Genomic DNA, 25,390 nt, shown 5'->3' on the forward strand with positions numbered 1-25,390 from the left:
TATGAAATTAAATGATGAGAATGAGGCAAAAATACAATATGAACATTGTGTTTTGACAGATGGAAAATAGACCAAAAAAAAGGCCAACTTCTAATGAATATCTCTCCAAATTAAAGGACATTTGGAGAGTGCAAAACCATCAACCTGCAGTTCTGTAAAATAGGGGCACGTAGGGGGCACAAAAATCTGACCATAGTTTTCAACCAGTGAAGGGTGAGAAACATATAATGATAACAATTTTCTTTGGGGGAGCGTTTTCCAAGGGATTTTCAAAGATTTTACAGTAGATTGATGCTGACAACATCCCGATCAGGCAAGTCAGGAGACAGTCAGCAACAGAGCACAGAACTAGTGTTAAAGAGTACATAGCAGCAAAAACTCTAACTTCTTAGAACTGAAAGCATTGTGCTGGTGGTGGTTCCTTTTGAGTTCTAAATGAGATCAGGTCCATACAGATCAGGTCCATCTCAGAACGGGTCTTTTATTTACTCTAGAAAGTGACAACTGCAAGACAGGATACCCCAACATAATCTAATTACTGAACAGAACATTTAAAAAGGAAAAGAATATACAGTTAAACAACATGATACTGTGCTTTTACATCAGCAGACTGACAAATATATTGTGCTTTTATATTGGCAGATCAACAAAACATTGTAGTATGAAGTAGTCTGGGTACTGGTCTGTTTAGCCATTATTCCACTTCTTGACATACTAAACCATCTTTGGCATGTCACGGAGTGGAATGTTAGCTAAACAGACGTTACCCAGGCTAGTATTAAAGTAAAACTGTCAACCAAACTATCCCAGTATGTACTGGTTACTGTACTAGCTCCTTGTTGCCTGGTTACTGGTCAGACAGGAAGTAGTCATCAGCCAGGGTCTCAGCTGCAGTCAGTCTTCCAACACACACCAGCAGCTTAGACAGCAGGGCTTGGAGTCTGGCCTCCTGGCCAAGAGGATACACATCATCCTTTTAGCACTTTGTGATTGTCTTTCAATGGAAAGCGTGTTAAAAAAGACATGTATTATTCTCCTAATTAAAACACATGGTAGACCTGCAGTTTGGGAGCAAAAATAAAATGCATTCTAAATGAATTGAAGCATGAAAAGGCTATCAGGGTTTCTGACCAGTTTCACTCCGCTGATATCCAGGGCCAGTCTTCCACTATCCAGATCCCCGTTGAACCCTGGGGCATGCAGCTGCAAACAGAGTTGTTGATGACAAAAAATAAATGGTATGGACCCAACTGCTTACTGAGAGCTTATTTTCAACAAGTCTATTGTTCACATCTCCTAGAGTTTCTCCGGATGAATAATCAATGTTATCATTAACTTTTGCTAATGATTTCTCCTGTATTACATGTCAGAGATTCCCTGAAACCCCTTAAAATACATATCAATTCCTGCTGTATTCCACTCTGTCCCAAAGCTGCTTGACCAGGAGCTATAGAGCCATCCATCTTGTGTTATACAGAGACCTGGGCTGATCTACAGAGAGGGCAACATGAAGGTATTTTACCCAGAACAGCAGGCAGCCGTAGGAGTACATGTCACAGGCTGGAGTAGGAGGTGTGCCTTGTGTCTGGCAGAGCTCTGGGGCCACCAGGCTGATAGAGCCGGCCACCATTCCACTGTCCATTGCCCTCTGTACCTGGAACCAACATGGTACATACAACCATGAAACAACCATACATGGCGCTCATTCAGACGGGTGTAAAAGAAACCAAGGTACATGAGATGGTTTATTTAAAATGGAGGGGGAAAACAGTTGTTTTTGTTTGACGAGAGAGATGTGGTAAGTTAGGGTTATGCTATACATTTATGTTTTTTGCATGTTATTTTTATATCTGAGAATTAACCAATGATATCAGGCCACACCCGGCCATGATTACAGACACCTGTGTGTCCTCTGGCACTGTATAAACTAGTGACCCACAGTGTCTGTCATTATACCCTGATGAAGACAGCTTGTCTGTTTAAACTAGTCACCCGCAGTGTCTGTCATTATACCCTGATGAAGACAGCTTGTCTGTATAAACTAGTGACCTGCAGTGTCTGTCATTATACCCTGATGAAGACAGCTTGTCTGTATAAACTAGTGACCCCCAGTGTCTGTCATTATACCCTGATGAAGACAGCTTGTCTGTATAAACTAGTGACCTGCAGTGTCTGTCATTATACCCTGATGAAGACAGCTTGTCTGTATAAACTAGTGACCTGCAGTGTCTGTCATTATACCCTGATGAAGACAGCTTGTCTGTATAAACTAGTGACCCACAGTGTCTGTCATTATACCCTGATGAAGACAGCTTGTCTGTATAAACTAGTGACCTGCAGTGTCTGTCATTATACCCTGATGAAGACAGCTTGTCTGTTTAAACTAGTGACCCACAGTGTCTGTCATTATACCCTGATGAAGACAGCTTGTCTGTTTAAACTAGTGACCTGCAGTGTCTGTCATTATACCCTGATGAAGACAGCTTGTCTGTATAAACTAGTGACCCGCAGTGTCTGTCATTATACCCTGATGAAGACAGCTTGTCTGTTTAAACTAGTGACCCGCAGTGTCTGTCATTATACCCTGATGAAGACAGCTTGTCTGTTTAAACTAGTGACCTGCAGTGTCTGTCATTATACCCTGATGAAGACAGCTTGTCTGTTTAAACTAGTGACCTGCAGTGTCTGTCATTATACCCTGATGAAGACAGCTTGTCTGTATAAACTAGTGACCCGCAGTGTCTGTCATTATACCCTGATGAAGACAGCTTGTCTGTTTAAACTAGTGACCCACAGTGTCTGTCATTATACCCTGATGAAGACAGCTTGTCTGTATAAACTAGTGACCTGCAGTGTCTGTCATTATACCCTGATGAAGACAGCTTGTCTGTTTAAACTAGTGACCCACAGTGTCTGTCATTATACCCTGATGAAGACAGCTTGTCTGTATAAACTAGTGACCCACAGTGTCTGTCATTATACCCTGATGAAGACAGCTTGTCTGTTTAAACTAGTGACCCCCAGTGTCTGTCATTATACCCTGATGAAGACAGTTTGTCTGTATAAACTAGTCACCCTGCAGTGTCTGTCATTATACCCTGATGAAGACAGCTTGTCTGTATAAACTAGTGACCCGCAGTGTCTGTCATTATACCCTGATGAAGACAGTTTGTCTGTATAAACTAGTCACCCTGCAGTGTCTGTCATTATACCCTGATGAAGACAGCTGGTCTGTATAAACTAGTGACCCGCAGTGTCTGTCATTATACCCTGATGAAGACAGCTTGTCTGTTTAAACTAGTGACCCACAGTGTCTGTCATTATACCCTGATGAAGACAGTTTGTCTGTTTAAACTAGTGACCCACAGTGTCTGTCATTATACCCTGATGAAGACAGCTTGTCTGTTTAAACTAGTGACCCACAGTGTCTGTCATTATACCCTGATGAAGACAGCTTGTCTGTTTAAACTAGTGACCCCCAGTGTCTGTCATTATACCCTGATGAAGACAGCTTGTCTGTTTAAACTAGTCACCCGCAGTGTCTGTCATTATACCCTGATGAAGACAGCTTGTCTGTTTAAACTAGTGACCCGCAGTGTCTGTCATTATACCCTGATGAAGACAGCTTGTCTGTTTAAACTAGTGACCCGCAGTGTCTGTCATTATACCCTGATGAAGACAGCTTGTCTGTATAAACTAGTGACCCAGAGTGTCTGTCATTATACCCTGATGAAGACAGTTTTTCTGTATAAACTAGTGACCTGCAGTGTCTGTCATTATACCCTGATGAAGACAGCTTGTCTGTATAAACTAGTCACCCGCAGTGTCTGTCATTATACCCTGATGAAGACAGCTTGTCTGTTTAAACTAGTCACCCGCAGTGTCTGTCATTATACCCTGATGAAGACAGCTTGTCTGTATAAACTAGTGACCCCTAGTGTCTGTCATTATACCCTGATGAAGACAGCTTGTCTGTTTAAACTAGTGACCCGCAGTGTCTGTCATTATACCCTGATGAAGACAGCTTGTCTGTATAAACTAGTGACCCGCAGTGTCTGTCATTATACCCTGATGAAGACAGCTTGTCTGTTTAAACTAGTCACCCGCAGTGTCTGTCATTATACCCTGATGAAGACAGCTTGTCTGTTTAAACTAGTCACCCGCAGTGTCTGTTATTATACCCTGATGAAGACAGTTTGTCTGTATAAACTAGTGACCTGCAGTGTCTGTCATTATACCCTGATGAAGACAGCTTGTCTGTTTAAACTAGTGACCCCCAGTGTCTGTCATTATACCCTGATGAAGACAGCTTGTCTGTATAAACTAGTGACCCACAGTGTTTGTCATTATACCCTGATGAAGACAGCTTGTCTGTTTAAACTAGTGACCCGCAGTGTCTGTCATTATACCCTGATGAAGACAGCTTGTCTGTTTAAACTAGTGACCTGCAGTGTCTGTCATTATACCCTGATGAAGACAGTTTGTCTGTATAAACTAGTCACCCTGCAGTGTCTGTCATTATACCCTGATGAAGACAGCTTGTCTGTATAAACTAGTGACCCGCAGTGTCTGTCATTATACCCTGATGAAGACAGCTTGTCTGTATAAACTAGTGACCCACAGTGTCTGTCATTATACCCTGATGAAGGCAGCTTGTCTGTATAAACTAGTGACCCGCAGTGTCTGTCATTATACCCTGATGAAGACAGCTTGTCTGTTTAAACTAGTGACCCCCAGTGTCTGTCATTATACCCTGATGAAGACAGCTTGTCTGTTTAAACTAGTCACCCGCAGTGTCTGTCATTATACCCTGATGAAGACAGCTTGTCTGTTTAAACTAGTGACCCACAGTGTCTGTCATTATACCCTGATGAAGACAGCTTGTCTGTTTAAACTAGTGACCCCCAGTGTCTGTCATTATACCCTGATGAAGACAGCTTGTCTGTATAAACTAGTCACCCACAGTGTCTGTCATTATACCCTGATGAAGACAGCTTGTCTGTCAAAACGTTGGTTATTAGGTTATTAAATTATTACATCTGAGCTCCTAGAGTGTGTAGCTCCTTTCATTTAAGTGTTCTACTCTGATAGCCAGCACCTCACCTAAACAGGTGTTCTACTCCGCTAGCCAGCACCTCACCTAAACAGGTGTTCTACTCTGCTAGCCAGCACCTCACCTAAACAGGTGTTCTACTCTGCTAGCCAGCACCTCTACTAAAACAGGTGTTCTACTCCGCTAGCCAGCACCTCACCTAAACAGGTGTTCTACTCCGCTAGCCAGCACCTCTCCTAAACAGGTGTTCTACTCCGCTAGCCAGCACCTCACCTAAACAGGTGTTCTACTCCGCTAGCCAGCACCTCTCCTAAACAGGTGTTCTACTCCGCTAGCCAGCACCTCTCCTAAACAGGTGTTCTACTCCGCTAGCCAGCACCTCACCTAAACAGGTGTTCTACTCTGCTAGCCAGCACCTCACCTAAACAGGTGTTCTACTCCGCTAGCCAGCACCTCACCTAAACAGGTGTTCTACTCCGCTAGCCAGCACCTCTCCTAAACAGGTGTTCTACTCCGCTAGCCAGCACCTCACCTAAACAGGTGTTCTACTCTGCTAGCCAGCACCTCACCTAAACAGGTGTTCTACTCCGCTAGCCAGCATCTCACCTAAACAGGTGTTCTACTCCGCTAGCCAGCACCTCTCCTAAACAGGTGTTCTACTCCGCTAGCCAGCACCTCACCTAAACAGGTGTTCTACTCCGCTAGCCAGCACCTCTCCTAAACAGGTGTTCTACTCCGCTAGCCAGCACCTCTCCTAAACAGGTGTTCTACTCCGCTAGCCAGCACCTCACCTAAACAGGTGTTCTACTCTGCTAGCCAGCACCTCTCCTAAACAGGCGTTCTACTCCGCTAGCCAGCACCTCTCCTAAACAGGTGTTCTACTCCGCTAGCCAGCACCTCTCCTAAACAGGTGTTCTACTCCGCTAGCCAGCACCTCACCTAAACAGGTGTTCTACTCCGCTAGCCAGCACCTCTCCTAAACAGGTGTTCTACTCCGCTAGCCAGCACCTCACCTAAACAGGTTTTCTACTCCGCTAGCCAGCACCTCTCCTAAACAGGTGTTCTACTCTGCTAGCCAGTACCTCTCCTAAACAGGTGTTCTACTCCGCTAGCCAGCACCTCACCTAAACAGGTGTTCTACTCCGCTAGCCAGCACCTCTCCTAAACAGGTGTTCTACTCCGCTAGCCAGCACCTCACCTAAACAGGTGTTCTACTCCGCTAGCCAGCACCTCTCCTAAACAGGTGTTCTACTCCGCTAGCCAGCACCTCTACTAAAACAGGTGTTCTACTCCGCTAGCCAGCACCTCTACTAAAACAGGTGTTCTACTCCGCTAGCCAGGACCTCACCTAAACAGGTGTTCTACTCCGCTAGCCAGCACCTCACCTAAACAGGTGTTCTACTCCGCTAGCCAGCACCTCACCTAAACAGGTGTTCTACTCTGCTAGCCAGCACCTCACCTAAACAGGTGTTCTACTCCGCTAGCCAGCACCTCTCCTAAACAGGTGTTCTACTCCGCTAGCCAGCACCTCACCTAAACAGGTTTTCTACTCCGCTAGCCAGCACCTCTCCTAAACAGGTGTTCTACTCTGCTAGCCAGTACCTCTCCTAAACAGGTGTTCTACTCCGCTAGCCAGCACCTCTCGTAAACAGGTGTTCTACTCCGCTAGCCAGCACCTCTCCTAAACAGGTGTTCTACTCTGCTAGCCAGTACCTCTCCTAAACAGGTGTTCTACTCCGCTAGCCAGCACCTCACCTAAACAGGTGTTCTACTCCGCTAGCCAGCACCTCTACTAAAACAGGTGTTCTACTCCGCTAGCCAGCACCTCTACTAAAACAGGTGTTCTACTCCGCTAGCCAGGACCTCACCTAAACAGGTGTTCTACTCCGCTAGCCAGCACCTCACCTAAACAGGTGTTCTACTCCGCTAGCCAGCACCTCACCTAAACAGGTGTTCTACTCTGCTAGCCAGCACCTCACCTAAACAGGTGTTCTACTCCGCTAGCCTGCACCTCACCTAAACAGGTGTTCTACTCTGCTAGCCAGCACCTCACCTAAACAGGTGTTCTACTCCGCTAGCCAGCACCTCTCCTAAACAGGTGTTCTACTCCGCTATCCAGCACCTCACCTAAACAGGTGTTCTACTCCGCTAGCCAGCACCTCTACTAAAACAGGTGTTCTACTCCGCTAGCCAGCACCTCACCTAAACAGGTGTTCTACTCCGCTATCCAGCACCTCTCCTAAACAGGTGTTCTACTCCGCTAGCCAGCACCTCTCCTAAACAGGTGTTCTACTCCCCTATCCAGCACCTCACCTAAACAGGTGTTCTACTCCGCTAGCCAGCACCTCTACTAAAACAGGTGTTCTACTCCGCTAGCCAGCACCTCTACTAAAACAGGTGTCCTACTCCGCTAGCCAGCACCTCGCCTAAACAGGTGTTCTACTCCGCTAGCCAGCACCTCTACTAAAACAGGTGTTCTACTCCGCTAGCCAGCACCTCTACTAAAACAGGTGTGCGTTTCTTTTGCCTCCAAGTTAGGATTGAGGACAGGCGACTCACAGGAGTCTTTATGAAGTCGTAGTCTCCCACCATGCCTTGGTGTCGGTGGAGGACGAAGATGTTGTTAGGGTTGAGGGAGGCATGGGTGACGCCTGCAGCGTGGAGGGCCCGGAGGCCCCTGGCCACGCCTCTCATCACCTTCACAGTCTCCTGATGGAAGAGACAGGACAGTAGGTCAATGTGTTATACTACCAGTCTCCTGATGGGAGAGACAGGACAGTAGGTCAATGTGTTATACTACCAGTCTCCTGATGGGAGAGACAGGACAGTAGGTCAATGTGTTATACTACCAGTCTCCTGATGGGAGAGACAGGACAGTAGGTCAATGTGTTATACTACCAGTCTCCTGATGGGAGAGACAGGACAGTAGGTCAATGTGTTATACTACCAGTCTCCTGATGGGAGAGACAGGACAGTAGGTCAATGTGTTATACTACCAGTCTCCTGATGGGAGAGACAGGACAGTAGGTCAATGTGTTATACTACCAGTCTCCTGATGGGAGAGACAGGACAGTAGGTCAATGTGTTATACTACCAGTCTCCTGATGGGAGAGACAGGACAGTAGGTCAATGTGTTATACTACCAGTCTCCTGATGGGAGAGACAGGACAGTAGGTCAATGTGTTATACTACCAGTCTCCTGATGGGAGAGACAGGACAGTAGGTCAATGTGTTATACTACCAGTGTCCTGATGGGAGAGACAGGACAGTAGGTCAATGTGTTATACTACCAGTCTCCTGATGGGAGAGACAGGACAGTAGGTCAATGTGTTATACTACCAGTCTCCTGATGGGAGAGACAGGACAGTAGGTCAATGTGTTATACTACCAGTCTCCTGATGGGAGAGACAGGACAGTAGGTCAATGTGTTATACTACCAGTCTCCTGATGGGAGAGACAGGACAGTAGGTCAATGTGTTATACTACCAGTCTCCTGATGGGAGAGACAGGACAGTAGGTCAATGTGTTATACTACCAGTCTCCTGATGGGAGAGACAGGACAGTAGGTCAATGTGTTATACTACCAGTCTCCTGATGGGAGAGACAGGACAGTAGGTCAATGTGTTATACTACCAGTCTCCTGATGGGAGAGACAGGACAGTAGGTCAATGTGTTATACTACCAGTCTCCTGATGGGAGAGACAGGACAGTAGGTCAATGTGTTATACTACCAGTCTCCTGATGGGAGAGACAGGACAGTAGGTCAATGTGTTATACTACCAGTCTCCTGATGGGAGAGACAGGACAGTAGGTCAATGTGTTATACTACCAGTCTCCTGATGGGAGAGACAGGACAGTAGGTCAATGTGTTATACTACCAGTCTCCTGATGGGAGAGACAGGACAGTAGGTCAATGTGTTATACTACCAGTGTCCTGATGGGAGAGACAGGACAGTAGGTCAATGTGTTATACTACCAGTCTCCTGATGGGAGAGACAGGACAGTAGGTCAATGTGTTATACTACCAGTCTCCTGATGGGAGAGACAGGACAGTAGGTCAATGTGTTATACTACTACAAAACAAGGGCATGTGAATAAGGTTCCAAAATTGCACGATTTTCCAGAAAACTCTGTGGGAAGAAGGGAAATCCAGGAATCCTCCAACCAAGATTTCTGGAAACCTGGGAATTTTGGGAGAGTTTTGTAACTCTAAACGTGAAATATGAGGAAGGTAGCCGAGAGAACTCACTGTGGCAGTTAGGGGTTTGGCAGCCTGAACAGCCCAGAGACTTCCATTGGGGAAGTATGGCACCATCACATAGGCAAGAGGGTCTGACTGAAAGAGAAGGGATCATAGTAAAACATACATCATGACAAATGGAGAACACGACCTCTAAAAGGCTCTGCCTGGTCAATCAGACATCTGAAGTGGCTGTACAACATTTACTACGATGTAGCCTCCATGGACTTCAGGGCTTTCATACTTCCCACGCTCAGGGGAGCAGAGCTGTTGGGAAGGAAGTTGTCAAGGAAGTGTGTGTGTTTATACAGGACGTAACGCCCCCACCTACTGTCAACCAATCATGTCAACGCAGAGCTAAACAGAGCCCTCTGCATTGTTACAACATTTGGGAGGCTCACGGCGATGCAGTACGGATCTTGACTTGGCCTCTGCACGCCTCAGGAGGCTCCGCAATTACATCACACCCTCCATGCGAAGCCTCCGACCGCATTTTCAGATCAAGTCAAGTTCCTCAGATCATGAAACATGTGGCTTGTAAGACAGGAAGACATATGAAGCTTAGTGACTGGGTCGAGACAGGGAAGCTGAGTGAGCAGTACCTTGCCAAAGAACAGTGCCAGAAGAGGGAGTATTCCAGTGTCAGTCTGGCTCTCCCGCTGCGTCCTGGTTCTGTGAAACTGGGTGGTTCTCTCCAACACTCTGGCCTCTGCCTCCTCATTCACAGTGTAACCCTGACAGGGAAACCAGACACAAACCACCAATAAGGATAACAGCTAAACCTCTGTCAAAAGACCAGGGTCTCTCAGTTGGCACTAAACGTGATGTGGAAGGACCACCAGAGGGCAGGCTGGGCTCACGGATAGTAGCCCAACAAGGCATGTGAGACAAGGTAACCAGAGTCAATTAAGCACAGCTGACGGTACTAATGAGATATTCTCTTTCCCCTACAAGAGAGAGGATGGAACCAGCAAGAAAGGGAGAAGATAAACTATCTTTGGAGAATGGCTACTGAGAGAGGTGCTATCCATGAAGAGCCATTAAGACGGTGACGAATATGTGATTGTTGTTATAGTTTGAAGATAATCGTAATGTGATCCTGTGTCATCTAAAGAAGATGTATGTTGTTCCTTTGGAGATTCTCATGACTGTGTTGGAGTGTTTGTATTGTCAGAAATCCCTCAATAGAGAACTGTGTTGAATCAAGATAACCTACTCTGGACTCGTTTATTCCACCTTTCCACTTCAGAGTGACACCAAATGACTTGGTCCGCTCACAGTGATCAAAACATCTTTAAAACAGGAGCAGTAATACCTGAACATGTTCAAAAAGAACAACCATTCTGTTTCAAAATGTTTGCTCACATTTAGGCCTGACAGGGTTCCACATTTACACAATGTTTTTAACCTGTAAGGCTAACTCCCGAATTGCACCCTATTCCCTATATAGTGCACTACTTTTAACCAGAGCTCTATGGGGACCTAGTCAAAAGTAGTGCACTATATAGAGAATAGGGTGCTATTTGGGACGTAGCCCTAAAAAGGTGTGTGAAAAATGGTTTACCTTGAGTATGACCCTCTGTCCCTGGAACTCAGTACAGACCAGAGGCCTGCGTCCACTCAGCTCCTTCATGGGCTCAGCGTCAAACATGTTCCTGTCCAGACTCTTCACCACCAGACCTCCAGAGCTCTGCACACACACACACACACACGGTTGTGGTCATCATACTCACATCTGTGAAATACGTAGGTGCTGCTTATAATACATACATGATGAGAACATGGTAATTAGGAACACACACTGAAATAATACTGGACACATTGACAGATTTCCACTAGGGGATAGTACTGCAGCACAATGTGACCATGTCCTGTTTTCCATATGGTCTTGTACAGAGGTATAGTTGGATCAGTCAGGACTCCGGTTGTGTCTCACCATGTGGCTGTGGATGTCTGCCTCAGGGTAGAGCAGGGGGAGCTCAGGACAGCAGCCTTCAGCCAGAGCACTGAGCTTCATCTACAACTCAAACATGACACAGCTATTAGGGAGGGGTGTGATGAGAAGTGTGGAAGTGTTCCCGGACTTAGTTGGAACACAGAATTAGAATGACAGAACATAAATGACAGAACACATAAATGACAGAATTAGAATGACAGAACATATAAATGACAGAATTAGAATGACAGAACATAAATGACTGAATTAGAATGACAGAACATAAATGACAGAATCAGAATGACAGAACATAAATGACAGAATCAGAATGACAGAACATAAATTACAGAACATAAATGACAGAATTAGAATGACAGAACATAAATGACAGAATTAGAATGACAGAACATAAATGACAGAATTAGAATGACAGAACATAAATGACAGAATTAGAATGACAGAACATAAATGACAGAATTAGAATGACAGAACATAAATGACAGGATTAGAATGACAGAACATAAATGACAGAACATAAATGACAGGATTAGAATGACAGAACATAAATGACAGAATTAGAATGACAGAACATAAATGACAGAATTAGAATGACAGAACATAAATGACAGGATTAGAATGACAGAACATAAATGACAGGATTAGAATGACAGAACATAAATGACAGAATTAGAATGACAGAACATAAATGACAGAATTAGAATGACAGAACATAAATGACAGAATTAGAATGACAGAACATAAATGACAGAATTAGAATGACAGAACATAAATGACAGAATTAGAATGACAGAACATAAATGACAGGATTAGAATGACAGAACATAAATGACAGGATTAGAATGACAGAACATAAATGACAGAATTAGAATGACAGAACATAAATGACAGAATCAGAATGACAGAACATAAATGACAGGATCAGAATGACAGAACATAAATGACATGATTAGAATGACAGAACATAAATGACAGAATTAGAATGACAGAACATAAATGACTGAATTAGAATGACAGAACATAAATGACAGAACATAAATGACAGAATTAGAATGACAGAACATAAATGACAGAATTAGAATGACAGAACATAAATGACAGAATTAGAATGACAGAACATAAATGACAGAATTAGAATGACAGAACATAAATGACAGGATTAGAATGACAGAACATAAATGACAGGATTAGAATGACAGAACATAAATGACAGAATTAGAATGACAGAACATAAATGACAGAATTAGAATGACAGAACATAAATGACAGAATTAGAATGACAGAACATAAATGACAGGATTAGAATGACAGAACATAAATGACAGAACATAAATGACAGGATTAGAATGACAGAACATAAATGACAGAATTAGAATGATGGAAAGATTTTGGAACATGTAACGTACATATTCTTTTCTTTCTTGACCGATTTCTTGGAAAAGAGTGTTTCTGGTCTCAGCGATCTCTTCCTTCTTCTTCAGAATCTCTGTTAGGTCAAAATCTTCAGCCTGACAGGAGAAACCATTAATAACCCTCCCTTTCCTACATTACCACTCTCCTCACTACTGCATTGACAGGAAATCATTCAGCCATTATAACTATACAAACTGAGCACATGAGCTGGGTGTCCTCCGCAGACAAACCAGCTGTTCTGGGACTGTGTTCCAAGCAGCATCCTATAGGCTTGGCCGGTATACCGTATACCGGGGTATTTGGAAATGGCCACAGATTGGTTTTTCAATACCGTTCAAACTATTTGGTCATCTACAGCATGTTTAGCCATAGTATTAGTCCAGAGCAGTCTGGTCAAAGTCTGTGCTTTTGTACATATTTTAGTGATAGGATGATGTTATTTACTGGAAGTTGAAGTGTTTCAATACATGTTTATATTTGTAGCTACTTAGATAAATACCTGCAGTCAACTTGTGCAATACGTTAGGAGATAAAGCAGATCGTGTTGATCATTTCACCTGTCACATTATGAAGCTCACCGTAGTTCCCCAGAACAGTTGAGACAGTCACGTGTTTGTTTGTTTGTAAATAGCACAACAGGAGAAAGCGGGAGTAGGTGAGTCCAGCTTTGTGTTCACAGGGGTCATTGTTTTATATTGAAAGTCATTTTGGTTTTCGCTTCAATAGTGATCAGGGACATGCAACTATAGTTTTCCTTCACGGAAAATACATTAGTGCAACACATTCAGCAGAAAATACATTAATGCAACACATTCAGCAGAAAATACATTAGTGCAACACATTCAGCAGAAAATACATTAATGCAACACATTCAGCAGAAAATACATTAATGCAACACATTCAGCAGAAAATACATTAGTGCAACACATTCAGCAGAAAATACATTAATGCAACACATTCAGCAGAAAATACATTAGTGCAACACATTCAGCAGAAAATACATTAGTGCAACACATTCAGCAGAAAATACATTAGTGCAACACATTCAGCAGAAAATACATTAATCCAACACATTCAGCAGAAAATAGCTTAATTTACAACATTCAGCAGAAAATACATTAATGTATCACATTCAGCAGAAAATACATTAATGCAACACATTCAGCAGAAAATACATTCGTGCAACACATTCAGCAGAAAATAGCTTAATTTACAACATTCAGCAGAAAATAGCTTAATTTACAACAGAAGTGCCACACTATTTGGCTGGCAGCCACACAAGTAAATGAGCTTACAATGGAAAAGCAAGGTATTTTTTGTTGTTGCAAACAACGATGCATGGCCATTATATTTCTAATGTTTATCATAGAAAGAATGTAGCCAGCTAAATGTCCTTATGTTTTGTTTTAATCTTGCATTTTAATGGTGAAAAATGGCTGGCTACACTGAGAAAAGTACCGGTGAAAAGTAGCTCCACGTCAGTCAGAGCGCTGTCTGCTGATAGAATGATGGAGAACAGTAGCTCCACATCAGTCAGAGAGCTGTCTGCTGATAGAATGATGGAGAACAGTAGCTCCACATCAGTCAGAGAGCTGTCTGCTGATAGAATGATGGAGAACAGTAGCTCCACATCAGTCAGAGAGCTGTCTGCTGATAGAATGATGGAGAACAGTAGCTCCACATCAGTCAGAGAGCTGTCTGCTGATAGAATGATGGAGAACAGTAGCTCCACATCAGTCAGAGAGCTGTCTGCTGATAGAATGATGGAGAACAGTAGCTACACATCAGTCAGAGAGCTGTCTGCTGATAGAATGATGGAGAACAGTAGCTCCACATCAGTCAGAGAGCTGTCTGCTGATAGAATGATGGAGAACAGTAGCTCCACATCAGTCAGAGAGCTGTCTGCTGATAGAATGATGGAGAACAGTAGCTCCACATCAGTCAGAGAGCTGTCTGCTGATAGAATGATGGAGAACAGTAGCTCCACATCAGTCAGAGCGCTGTCTGCTGATAGAATGATGGAGAACAGTAGCTCCACATCAGTCAGAGAGCTGTCTGCTGATAGAATGATGGAGAACAGTAGCTCCACATCAGTCAGAGAGCTGTCTGCTGATAGAATGATGGAGAACAGTAGCTCCACATCAGTCAGAGAGCTGTCTGCTGATAGAATGATGGAGAACAGTAGCTCCACATCAGTCAGAGAGCTGTCTGCTGATAGAATGATGGAGAACAGTAGCTCCACATCAGTCAGAGAGCTGTCTGCTGATAGAATGATGGAGAACAGTAGCTCCACATCAGTCAGAGAGCTGTCTGCTGATAGAATGATGGAGAACAGTAGCTCCACATCAGTCAGAGAGCTGTCTGCTGATAGAATGATGGAGAACAGTAGCTCCACATCAGTCAGAGAGCTGTCTGCTGATAGAATGATGGAGAACAGTAGCTCCACATCAGTCAGAGAGCTGTCTGCTGATAGAATGATGGAGAACAGTAGCTCCACATCAGTCAGAGAGCTGTCTGCTGATAGAATGATGGAGAACAGTAGCTCCACATCAGTCAGAGAGCTGTCTGCTGATAGAATGATGGAGAACAGTAGCTCCACATCAGTCAGAGAGCTGTCTGCTGATAGAATGATGGAGAACAGTAGCTCCACATCAGTCAGAGAGCTGTCTGCTGATAGAATGATGGAGAACAGTAGCTCCACATCAGTCAGAGAGCTGTCTGCTGATAGAATGATGGAGAACAGTAGCTCCACATCAGTCAGAGAGCTGTCTGCTGATAGAATGATGGAGAACAGTAGCTCCACATCAGTCAGAGAGCTGTCTGCTGATAGAATGATGGAGAACAGTAGCTCCACATCAGTCAGAGTGCTGTCTGCTGATAGAATGATGGAGAACAGTAGCTCCACATCAGTCAGAGCGCTGTCTGCTGATAGAATGCCCATTCCTGAATTCTCATCCGAGTGGAGAAGCGCAACTGAAGAATGAAATTAGTTTGATGCCGAACAGAAATTACAATAAGAAGCATTTTAGATCTGCGTTTACAATGAGATATGAGATTGATATTTTTTCCCCCTGAGTGAAAAGCATAGAATTCTGCATTAGGGTGACCCTTAAGTTTAACTAGCTAGTTATCTAAGTAAATGGCTGAATTAATAAGGAAATGGGGCATCATATTGTGTTAGCTTTCTGCCCTGTTTGACAAGTCAAAGCCCTTTGGATGAGTTATCTGTACAACTGCAGCTTGATTTATGAGGGCCATGGTCAAAAGTAGTGCACTAAATAGACTTCCTAGTCTCTCACCTCCTCCAGACTGGCCTCCTCCACCTGTCTCCACCTCAGCTGAGCCCTCAGGCTGCGGATACGTTTCTTCACAGAGAACAGAGAGTCTGGAGTCGGGCTAGCATTCTGCCACTGTAGCATCTCACCCTTAAACTGAATAGAACACAAACTGAATAGAACACAAACTGAATGCAACAAACTGAATAGAACACAAACTGAATGCAACAAACTGAATAGAACACAAACTGAATAGAACACAAACTGAATAGAACATCCTTGATAAGAAAATATGAGTTTGAGCGAAATAAGAGCTCCAGTCTGCTAGTGTTCTGACACAGCAGAAAGAGAAGCTATATGGTTAAAGACAAACAGCAAGATCTACTCAGATTAGGGTCGCAACATTAAGGGAACTTTTGGGTTTTCCAGAAATCTTGGATGGATGATTCCGGATTTCCTGCATATTCCCTCACAATTCTGGGAATCTTCCAACCTTGATTTCTGGAAAATCTGGTAATTAAACACTTTAAACATTAAAACAATTCTCTCACCTTTGTGTTCAGCAGATATTTCTCCATAATGTCACTCAGCAGACTCTGTTCACTCTGGATGTGCTGCATGACTTTGTGGAAAGCGTTGGACACTACCTTGGTCTCATGGTTGTTCTGCTCCTGTTGAGTAAACAAATAAGTCAACACCAACAAACAAACAGTAAAGAACACGATGAGCTAATGCCGTGTTGAAAATAACTGGGAACTCTCCGACTTCAGTGTGTTTAGGACAACTGGGAACTCTCCGACTTCAGTGTGTTTAGGACAACTGGGAACTCTCCGACTTCAGTGTGTTCAGGACAACTGGGAAATCTCTGACTACAGTGTGTTCAGGACAACTGGGAAATCTCCGACTTCAGTGTGTTTAGGACAACTGGGAAATCTCTGACTTCAGTGTGTTTAGGACAACTGGGAACTCTCCGACTTCAGTGTGTTCAGGACAACTGGGAACTCTCTGACTTCAGTGTGTTCAGGACAACTGGGAACTCTCCGACTTCAGTGTGTTTAGGACAACTGGGAACTCTCCGACTACAGTGTATTTAGGACAACTGGGAACTCTCTGACTTCAGTGTGTTCAGGACAACTGGGAACTCTCCGACTTCAGTGTGTTTAGGACAACTGGGAACTCTCCGACTTCAGTGTGTTTAGGACAACTGGGATTTCCCAGTTTCCCAGTTGTCCTAAACACAGTGTGTTTAGGACAACTGGGAGCTCGGGGTGGGGTGGGGGGACCAGCTAGTAGTTTTGAACGGTCATCCAACTCAGAATTCCAAGTCAGGAAACTCTGCCATCTTTCTAAAGCACCAACTTTCCGACCTGAAGATCACTGACGTCATGTTTCCCAGTTGTCTTCAAAGCACCATAAGACTCACTGACATGTAGGGGTGGACAGATGAAATATGGGCCGTGGTCAAAAGTAGTGAACTATAAAAAAGGGAATAGGGTGCCATTTGGGATGCAACCAAACTCACCCCGACTGACAGGGGAGAGTCCAGCTCCTTGGCCACGTTGATCTCTGCCTGCTTCAGCAGCTCATTCACTCCGTCCACTATGTCATTCACTCCCACCACTGTCTTAGCTGACAGGCAGAAAAACTGAAGGGACATTGGAGGATTAGGATTTCCCAGACAAGCCCAATGCTTAACTCAAAAACCTTTTCAATGGAGAAACTCGATTGAACATGTTTCTTAGTCCACGACTAGGCTTAATCTGTGTCCGGGAAACCGGCCCAAAGTGTACAGTTCCATACCTAGGAAGACCACTGGAGAGGTTTTACATTATTTTTACAAATTATTTTCCATGGGCATATCTTCAATCACTTTTGTAAAGAGAACAGCTGTTTCCCATTCCCACCCTTCACAGTACACACAAAAGCTTGGGAGAAATAAACACAGACTCTCTTTTTTAAGGTTCTTCATCCTCAGTTCACCCAAACCAAAGCGGTACTGGATCATTCTGTACCTTGCCAACGTTCTCCGACCAGGTACAGAGGGCCTTGAGGGCCTTGTCCGTCCCATCTCTGACAGAGCTGGTGAGCCGACTCCTCTGAGTCCTCCACTGGTAGTACTGCTCAAAGGCCTGCTCTCCAACATCACCCTCCATAGAGGCTGGACCAAACACAGCAGTCAGGGAAGAGCTCACCTCCTGTAACACGGACACATGGGTAACAACAGCTTGATTATAGCACGCGTCCCAAATAATACCCTATATAGTACACTATTTAGGGAATAGGGTGCTATTTGGGCCACATTCTTAGATGTTGATGCATCAGAGCATGTTCAGTTGATAGCCTTGATATAACCCCAATCCTGTAAGGTGATCTAGAAATAACTAACCCTTCAAATATTTGGAATGTTGAATGAAAAAAAAAAAATTCAGATGACAGAATCATAGTTTTCATTTTCAGTACCTTCAGTTTGTCCATGCGTTGTCTGACTGGCAAACACTTAGTCTCCTGAAGGAAGGACTCTACAGTGGCAGCCAGAACACCTCGCACCTTATTCCGGTTGTCTATCAGATCCCCAAGCTGCTCCTTCTGCAAAATGGATGCCAAAACATGGTCATTTCACTGATGAGAAACTGTATTCTGATCTGATGAGATGTGTGTCATTGTGTCCCAAATGACACCCTATTCCCGAATTAGTACACTACTTTCAACCAAACCACTATGGGCCCTGGTCAAAAGTAGTGCACTAAATAGGGAATAGGGTGCCATTTTGTACGCAGACTTTAACAGTAGCATGCAGACTGACCGTCTGACAGGCCTTGAGTTTCTCCTGAGCCAGGCTGTAATCTCTCCATGCCGACTCCAGCTTCTCCATGGCAACCGGAGCAGAGATGCTGTTGTTTATGACAACATTGATAGACTCCGTAAGGCTGTCACTATCCGTGTTACCTGGGTTTCTCTCTCTGACCAGTAGAAATGAAACCACAATAATGCAAATCAAAAGAAAGTAAGAGTAACTCAATGTGAAAAGTTCAATTGTAAAAAAAAATAATTATAATAATAATAATAATAAAACATTTGGTTACTTAATTTTCGTTATTCTATTATAAAATACCTCCTATTCGAGAGGTGTGGGGGGAAGTCAGAAAATGGCGCCTCATTACCACATAGTGCACTACTTTCGACCAGAGTGCACTATATAGGGCGCCATTTTCAACTCAGACCATCACAGTACCTTAATCCTCTCAGAGAATCGACTCTCTCAGCCAGTCGACAGAACCGTTCAGCCACCGCTGAGTCCAGGAGCTTATCCACTTGCTTCTCCTTCTTCTTTAACTGTCCCCTCATAGCCTAAACACAGGGAGAAGCATTCAAAACACCAAAGACAGAAACACAGTAGCACAAATCAAATCCTGTTTGTCACATGCTTTGGAAACAACAGCTGTAGATTGGCAGTGAAATGCTTACTTTTCCAACAATACAGTGTTAAAGATCAACAACAAAAAATCTAAAAAAAAGTCAATGGTGACACGAGGAATACATCCACATGACACCTGCTACATTGTTTATGCTGCTAATGAGGACAGTCACATGATCTCCCTTTACGTTCCTTCAGTCTTTCATAACATTCATACTAACTATAACCCAGGGCCCCGCTTCCCCAAAGCGTTGGAATTTAGTCTTACAAGTGTTTTAACCATGTATCTTTCCTGCAACAGCCGAAGATGTAACATGCGTTTCCCAAAACACCACGCAGAAAGAGCGTTCGCTAAGTACGTTGGGCAATGTGTTGCTACTGAAAGAAAGGCAGCGCTGCTCTCGGCCCCTGGGCAAAATCTGTCTGAATCAACATTGTTTTCATGTCATTTCAACCCCAAACATCTATGTGATGAAGTTAAATCAACGTGGAAAACTGATTGAATTTGCAAAAAGTCATCAACGTAAGGGCATTTAGTGGGTTTTTTCATCCAACTTTTAACCTAAATCCAATGACATGGTGACATTTGTCGTGGATTTCACGTCGAATTCACGGTTAGTTGACAACTCAACCAAATGCAAATCAAAACTAGACTTTTAACTGACATCTCTGTCCAGTGGGTGATCAGCTTTTCTCCATTCAAATCTGACCTTAACATTAGAATTATTCTACAATACTCACGATAGATCAGCTCCTAGAGATATTAAAACTTAATGGCTACAAAAATTGGGAGGCAGCTTATTCCGTAAGGCACTCATTCATTTGGCGCATCATTGCGCACGTTGTTACACATGAAATATATTGAGGCAAAAATGACAGACAGTGTAGCCTACAAACAGAACATGACATTTATTTCAATATGATTGAAATACATCAGCTGAATGCATTTAAAAAAAAGAATGCAGTCATCTAGGTTGTTGTTCAATTGTAAAGACTGAGGCAGACGAAAAAAAATGGTGAGTTTTCAAGTGCAACTTTACTAACGATGGTTTGGGGAAACAGCTCGGCGATTTAACAATGTTGCTAGGAAGGTTCTATGGATGAACTGAGCATTAAGATGCTTTTGGAAAACCGGACCCCGGTCTATCCCTTTAAAACCTCATACCTGCACTACCATGTCCCTCCACACTTACGACCCTGCCAACAACAAAAAAACATCATTGAGGACAAAGCCAAACATTTGCATTATACACTGAAGAACAATATAAATGCAACATGTAAAGTGTTGGTCCCATGTTTCATGAGTTGAAATAAAATATCCACATTTTTTTCCATTAGCACAAAAAGCTTATTTTTCTCATATTTTGTGCACAAATTTGTTTACGTAGCTGTTAGTGAGCATTTCTACTTTGCCAAAATAATCCATCCACCTGACAGGTGTGGCATATCAAGAAGCATATTAAACAGTATGATCATTATACAGGTGCACCTTGTGCTGGGGCCACTCTAAAATGTGCAGTTTTGACACACAACACAATACCACCGATGTCTCAAGTTTTGGGGGAGCGTGCAATTGGCATGCTGACTGCAGGAATGTCCACCAGAGCTGTTGCCAGAGAATTGAATGTTAATTTCTCCACCATAAGCCGCCGTTGTCTTAGCTAGCTCTCCCAATCAACACCTGTGATTGCTTTATGCCTCGCTTTATGTCTCTCTCAAATGTCCATATGCCTTGTATACTATTGTTTAGGATAGTTATCATTGTTTTTGTTTACTGCGGAGCCCCTAGTCCCACTCAACATGCCTCAGATACCTCCTTTGTCCCACCTCCCACACGTGGTGACCTCACCCAGCATAACTAGCCCGTCCAGATGCAATCTCTCTTATCATCACTCAGTGCCTGGGTTTACCTCCACTGTACCCGCACCCCACCATACCCGTCTGTACATTAGGACCTGAATCTATTCTACCACGCCCAGAAATCTGCTCCTTTTATTCTCTGTCCCCAACGCTCTAGGCAACCAGTTTTGATAGCCTTTAGCCGTACCTTCATCCTACTCCTCCTCTGTTCCTCGGTTAACCCAAGCCCTGCGTGTCCCCAGGCACTCTCATTTGTTGACTTCTGTAACCGAAAAAGCCTTGGTTTCATGCGTGTTAACATCAGAAGCCTCCTCCCTAAGTTTGTTTTACTCACTGCTTTAGCACACTCCGCCAACCCAGATGTCCTTGCTGAGTCTGAATCCTGGCTAAGGAAGGCCACCAAAAATTCTGAGATTTCCATACCCAACTACAACATTTTCCGTCAAGATAGAACTGCCAAAGGGGGAGGAGTTGCAAACTACTCTAGAGATAGCCTGCATGTTTTGTCATACTTTCCAGGTCTGTCCAAACAGTTCGAGCTTCTAATTTTTAAAATTAATCTCTCCAGAAATAAGTCTCTCACTGTTGCCGCCTGTTATAGACCCCCTCAGCTCCCAGCTGTGCCCTGGACACCATATGTGAATTGATTGCCCCCCATCTATCTTCAGAGTTCGTTCTTTTAGGTGACCTAAACTGGGATATGCTTAACACCCCGGCAGTCCTACAATCTAAGGTAGATGCCCTCAAACTCACACAAATTATCAAGGAACCCACCAGGTACAACCCTAAATCCGTAAACATGGGCACCCTCATAGATATTATCCTGATCAACTTGCCCTCCAAATACACCTCTGTTGTTTTCAATGAAGATCTCAGCGATCACTGCCTCATTGCCTGCATCCGCTATGGGTCCGTGGTCAAACAACCACCCCTCGTCACTGTCAAACACTCCCTAAAACACTTCTGCGAGCAGGCCATTCTAATCGACCAGGCCCGGGTATCCTGGAAGGATATTGACTTCATCACGTCAGTCGAGGGTGCCTGGTCGTTCTTTAAAAGTAATTTCCTCACCATCTTAAATAAGCATGCCCCTTTCAAAAAATGGAGAACTAAGAACAGATCTAGCCCTTTGTTCACTCCAGACCTGACTGCCCTCGACCAGCACAAAAAAATCCTTTTGCGGACTGCACTAGCATCGAATAGTCCCTGCGATATGCAACTTTTCAGGGAAGTCAGGAACCAATACACGCAGTCAATCAGGAAAGCAAAGACTAGGTTTTTCAAACAGAAATTTTCATCCTGTAGCTCTAACTCTAAAAAGTTTTGGGACACTGTAAAGTCCATGGAGAACAAGAGCACCTCCTCCCTGCTGCCCACTGCACTGAGGCTAGGTAACACGGTCACCACCGATAAATCCACGATAATCGAGAATTTCAATAAGCAGTTCTCTACGGCTGGCCATGCTTTCCTCCTGGCTACCCCAACAGCGCCTTACCCCCCGCAGCTACTTGCCCAAGCCTCCCCAGCTTCTCCTTCACCCAAATCCAGACAGCAGATGTTATGAAAGAGCTGCAAAACCTGGCCATGTACAAATCAGCTGGGCTAGACAATCTGGACCCTCTCTTTCTAAAATTATCCGCCACCATTGTTGCAACCCCTATTGCCAGTCTGTTCAACCTCTCTTTCGTATCATCTGAGATCCCTAATGATTGGAAAGCTGCTGCGGTCATCCCCCTCTTCAAAGGGGGTGACACTCTAGACTCAAACTGTTATAGACCTATATCCATCCTGCCCTGCCTTTCTAAAGTCTTTGAAAGCCAAGTTAATAAACAGATCACTGACCATTTCGAATCCCACCGTACCTTCTCCGCTGTGCAATCCAGTTTCCGAGCTGGTCTCGGGTCCATCTCAGCCACGCTCAAGGTACTAAACGATATCATAACCGCCATCGATAAGAGACATTACTGTGCAGCCGTATTCATCGACCTGGCCAAGGCTTTCGACAGTCAATCACCGTATTCTTATCGGCAGACTCAACAGCCTTGGTTTCTCAAATGACTGCCTCGCCTAGTTCACCAACAACTTCTCAGACAGAGTTCAGTATGTCAAATCGGAGGGCCTGTTGTCCGGACCTCTGGCAATCTCTATGGGGGTGCCACAGGGTTCAATTCTCGGGCTGACTCTTTTCTCTGTATATATCAACGATGTCGCTTTTGCTGCGGGTGATTCCCTGATCCACCTCTACGCAGACGACACCATTCTGTATACATCTGGCCCTTCTTTGAACAATGTGTTAACTAACCTCCAAACGAGCTTCAATGCCATACAACTCTCCTTCCGTGGCCTCCAACTGCTGTTAAATGCTAGTAAAACCAAATGCATGCTCTTCAACCGTTCGCTGCCCGCACCCGCCCGCCCGACTAGCATCACTACTCTGGACGGTTCTGACTTAGAATATGTGGACAACTACAAATACCTAGGTGTTTGGCTAGACTGTAAACTCTCCTTCCAAAATCATATTAAACATCTCCAATCTAAAATTAAATCTAGAATCGGCTTCCTATTACGTAACAAAGCCTCCTTCACTCACGCGACCAAACATACCCTCGTAAAACTGACTATCCTACCAATCCTCGACCCTGGCGATGTAATTTACAAAATTGCTTCCAATACTCTACTCAGCAAACTGGATGCAGTCTATCCCAGTGCCATCCGTTTTGTCACCAAAGCCCCTTATACCACCCACCACTGCGACCTATATGCTCTAGTCGGCTGGCCCTCGCTACATATTCGTCGCCAGACCCACTGGCTCCAGGTCATCTATAAGTCTATGCTAGGTAAAGCTCCGCCTTATCTCAGCTCACTGGTCACGATAACAACACCCACCCGTAGCACGCGCTCCAGCAGGTATATCTCACTGGTCGTCCCTATAGCCAACACCTCCTTTGGCCGCCTTTCCTTCCAGTTCTCTGCTGCCAATGACTGGAACTAATTGCAAAAATCGCTGAAGCTGGAGACTTATATTTCCCTCACTAACTTTAAACATCAGCTATCTGAGCAGCTAACCCATCGCTGCAGCTGTACATAGCCCATCTGTAAATAGCCCACCCAATCTACCTACCTCATCCCATATTGTTTTTATTTACTTTTCTGCTCTTTTGCACACCAGTATTTCTACTTGCACATCATAATCTGCTCATCTATCACTCCAGTGTTAATTTGCTAAATTGCAATTACTTCACTACTATGGCCTATTTATTGCTTTACCTCATGCCATTTGCACACTGTATATATCCTTTTTTTTCTATTGTGTTGTTGCTTGTACGCTTGTTTACTCCATGTGTAACTCTGTGTTGCTGTCTGTGTCACACTGCTTTGCTTTATCTTGGCCAGGTCACAGTTGTAAATGAGAACTTGTTCTCAACTTGCTTACCGGGTTAAATAACGGTGAAATAAAAATAAAATACATAGTTTTAGAGAATTTGCAGTACATCCACGCCAGCCCAGGACCTCCACATCCAACTTCTTTACTTGATGAAACTGTGGGTTTGCACAACCAAAGAATTTCTCAGGGAAGCTCATCTGTGTGCTCGTTGTCCTCACCAGAGTCTTGACCTGACAAGTTTGGTGTCGTAACCGACTTCAGCGGGCAAATGCTCACCTTCGATGGCAACTGGCATGCTGGATAAGTGTGCTCTTCACGGATGAATGTCCCAGTCCTTCCATTGCCTCGTACTTGTCAGACATGCCAACCATTGAGCATGTGTGGGATGCTCTGGATCGACGTGTACAACAGCGTGTTCCAGTTCCCTCCAATATCCAGCAACTCCGCACAGCCATTGATGAGTGGCACAACATTCCACAGGCCAAACAACAGCCTGATCACATCTATAAGAAGGAGATGTGTCGCGCTGCATGAGGCAAATGGTGGTCAGTCCAGATACTGACTGGTTCTCTGATCAACCACACCCCTAACTTTTTTTTAAGGTATCTGTTACCAACAGATGCATAGCTGTATTTCCAGTCATGTGAAATCCATAGATTAGGTGTAGTGAGGCTTGAATGTAGACTCGTTAATGTGCTGTGGTGAGGGTTGAATGTAGACTCGTTAATGTGCTGTGGTGAGGGTTGAATGTAGACTCGTTAATGTGCCGTGGTGAGGTTTGAATGTAGACTCGTT

General features: G+C 44.1%; 1 protein-coding gene across 4 annotated transcripts in view; it reads right to left on the bottom strand.

Moving 5' to 3' along the window:
• Positions 1 to 460: 460 nt before the first annotated feature.
• Positions 461 to 25,390, bottom strand: part of stk31 (serine/threonine kinase 31) — a 51,510-nt gene continuing 26,580 nt past the window's right edge. For 2 of the 4 annotated variants that reach the window (XM_029746754.1, XM_029746752.1), the window contains exons 10-25: positions 19,168 to 19,283; positions 18,739 to 18,895; positions 18,396 to 18,521; positions 17,948 to 18,130; positions 17,458 to 17,580; positions 16,487 to 16,606; positions 15,960 to 16,091; positions 12,654 to 12,755; positions 11,230 to 11,310; positions 10,858 to 10,983; positions 9,896 to 10,027; positions 9,303 to 9,389; positions 7,613 to 7,762; positions 1,523 to 1,654; positions 1,132 to 1,203; positions 461 to 949 (exon numbers count right to left, since the gene is read on the bottom strand). In XM_029746754.1, coding sequence (XP_029602614.1) covers positions 848 to 949; positions 1,132 to 1,203; positions 1,523 to 1,654; positions 7,613 to 7,762; positions 9,303 to 9,389; positions 9,896 to 10,027; positions 10,858 to 10,983; positions 11,230 to 11,310; positions 12,654 to 12,755; positions 15,960 to 16,091; positions 16,487 to 16,606; positions 17,458 to 17,580; positions 17,948 to 18,130; positions 18,396 to 18,521; positions 18,739 to 18,895; positions 19,168 to 19,283 — 1,941 coding nt within the window. In that variant the 3' untranslated portion in view covers positions 461 to 847. The remainder of the gene's footprint in view (positions 950 to 1,131; positions 1,204 to 1,522; positions 1,655 to 7,612; positions 7,763 to 9,302; positions 9,390 to 9,895; positions 10,028 to 10,857; positions 10,984 to 11,229; positions 11,311 to 12,653; positions 12,756 to 15,959; positions 16,092 to 16,486; positions 16,607 to 17,457; positions 17,581 to 17,947; positions 18,131 to 18,395; positions 18,522 to 18,738; positions 18,896 to 19,167; positions 19,284 to 25,390) is intronic. The other 2 variants (XM_029746753.1, XM_029746755.1) reach the window with 2 other exon arrangements.

The sequence above is a fragment of the Salmo trutta genome, unplaced genomic scaffold (assembly GCF_901001165.1).
Source record: "Salmo trutta unplaced genomic scaffold, fSalTru1.1, whole genome shotgun sequence".
Lineage (NCBI taxonomy): Eukaryota > Metazoa > Chordata > Actinopteri > Salmoniformes > Salmonidae > Salmo > Salmo trutta.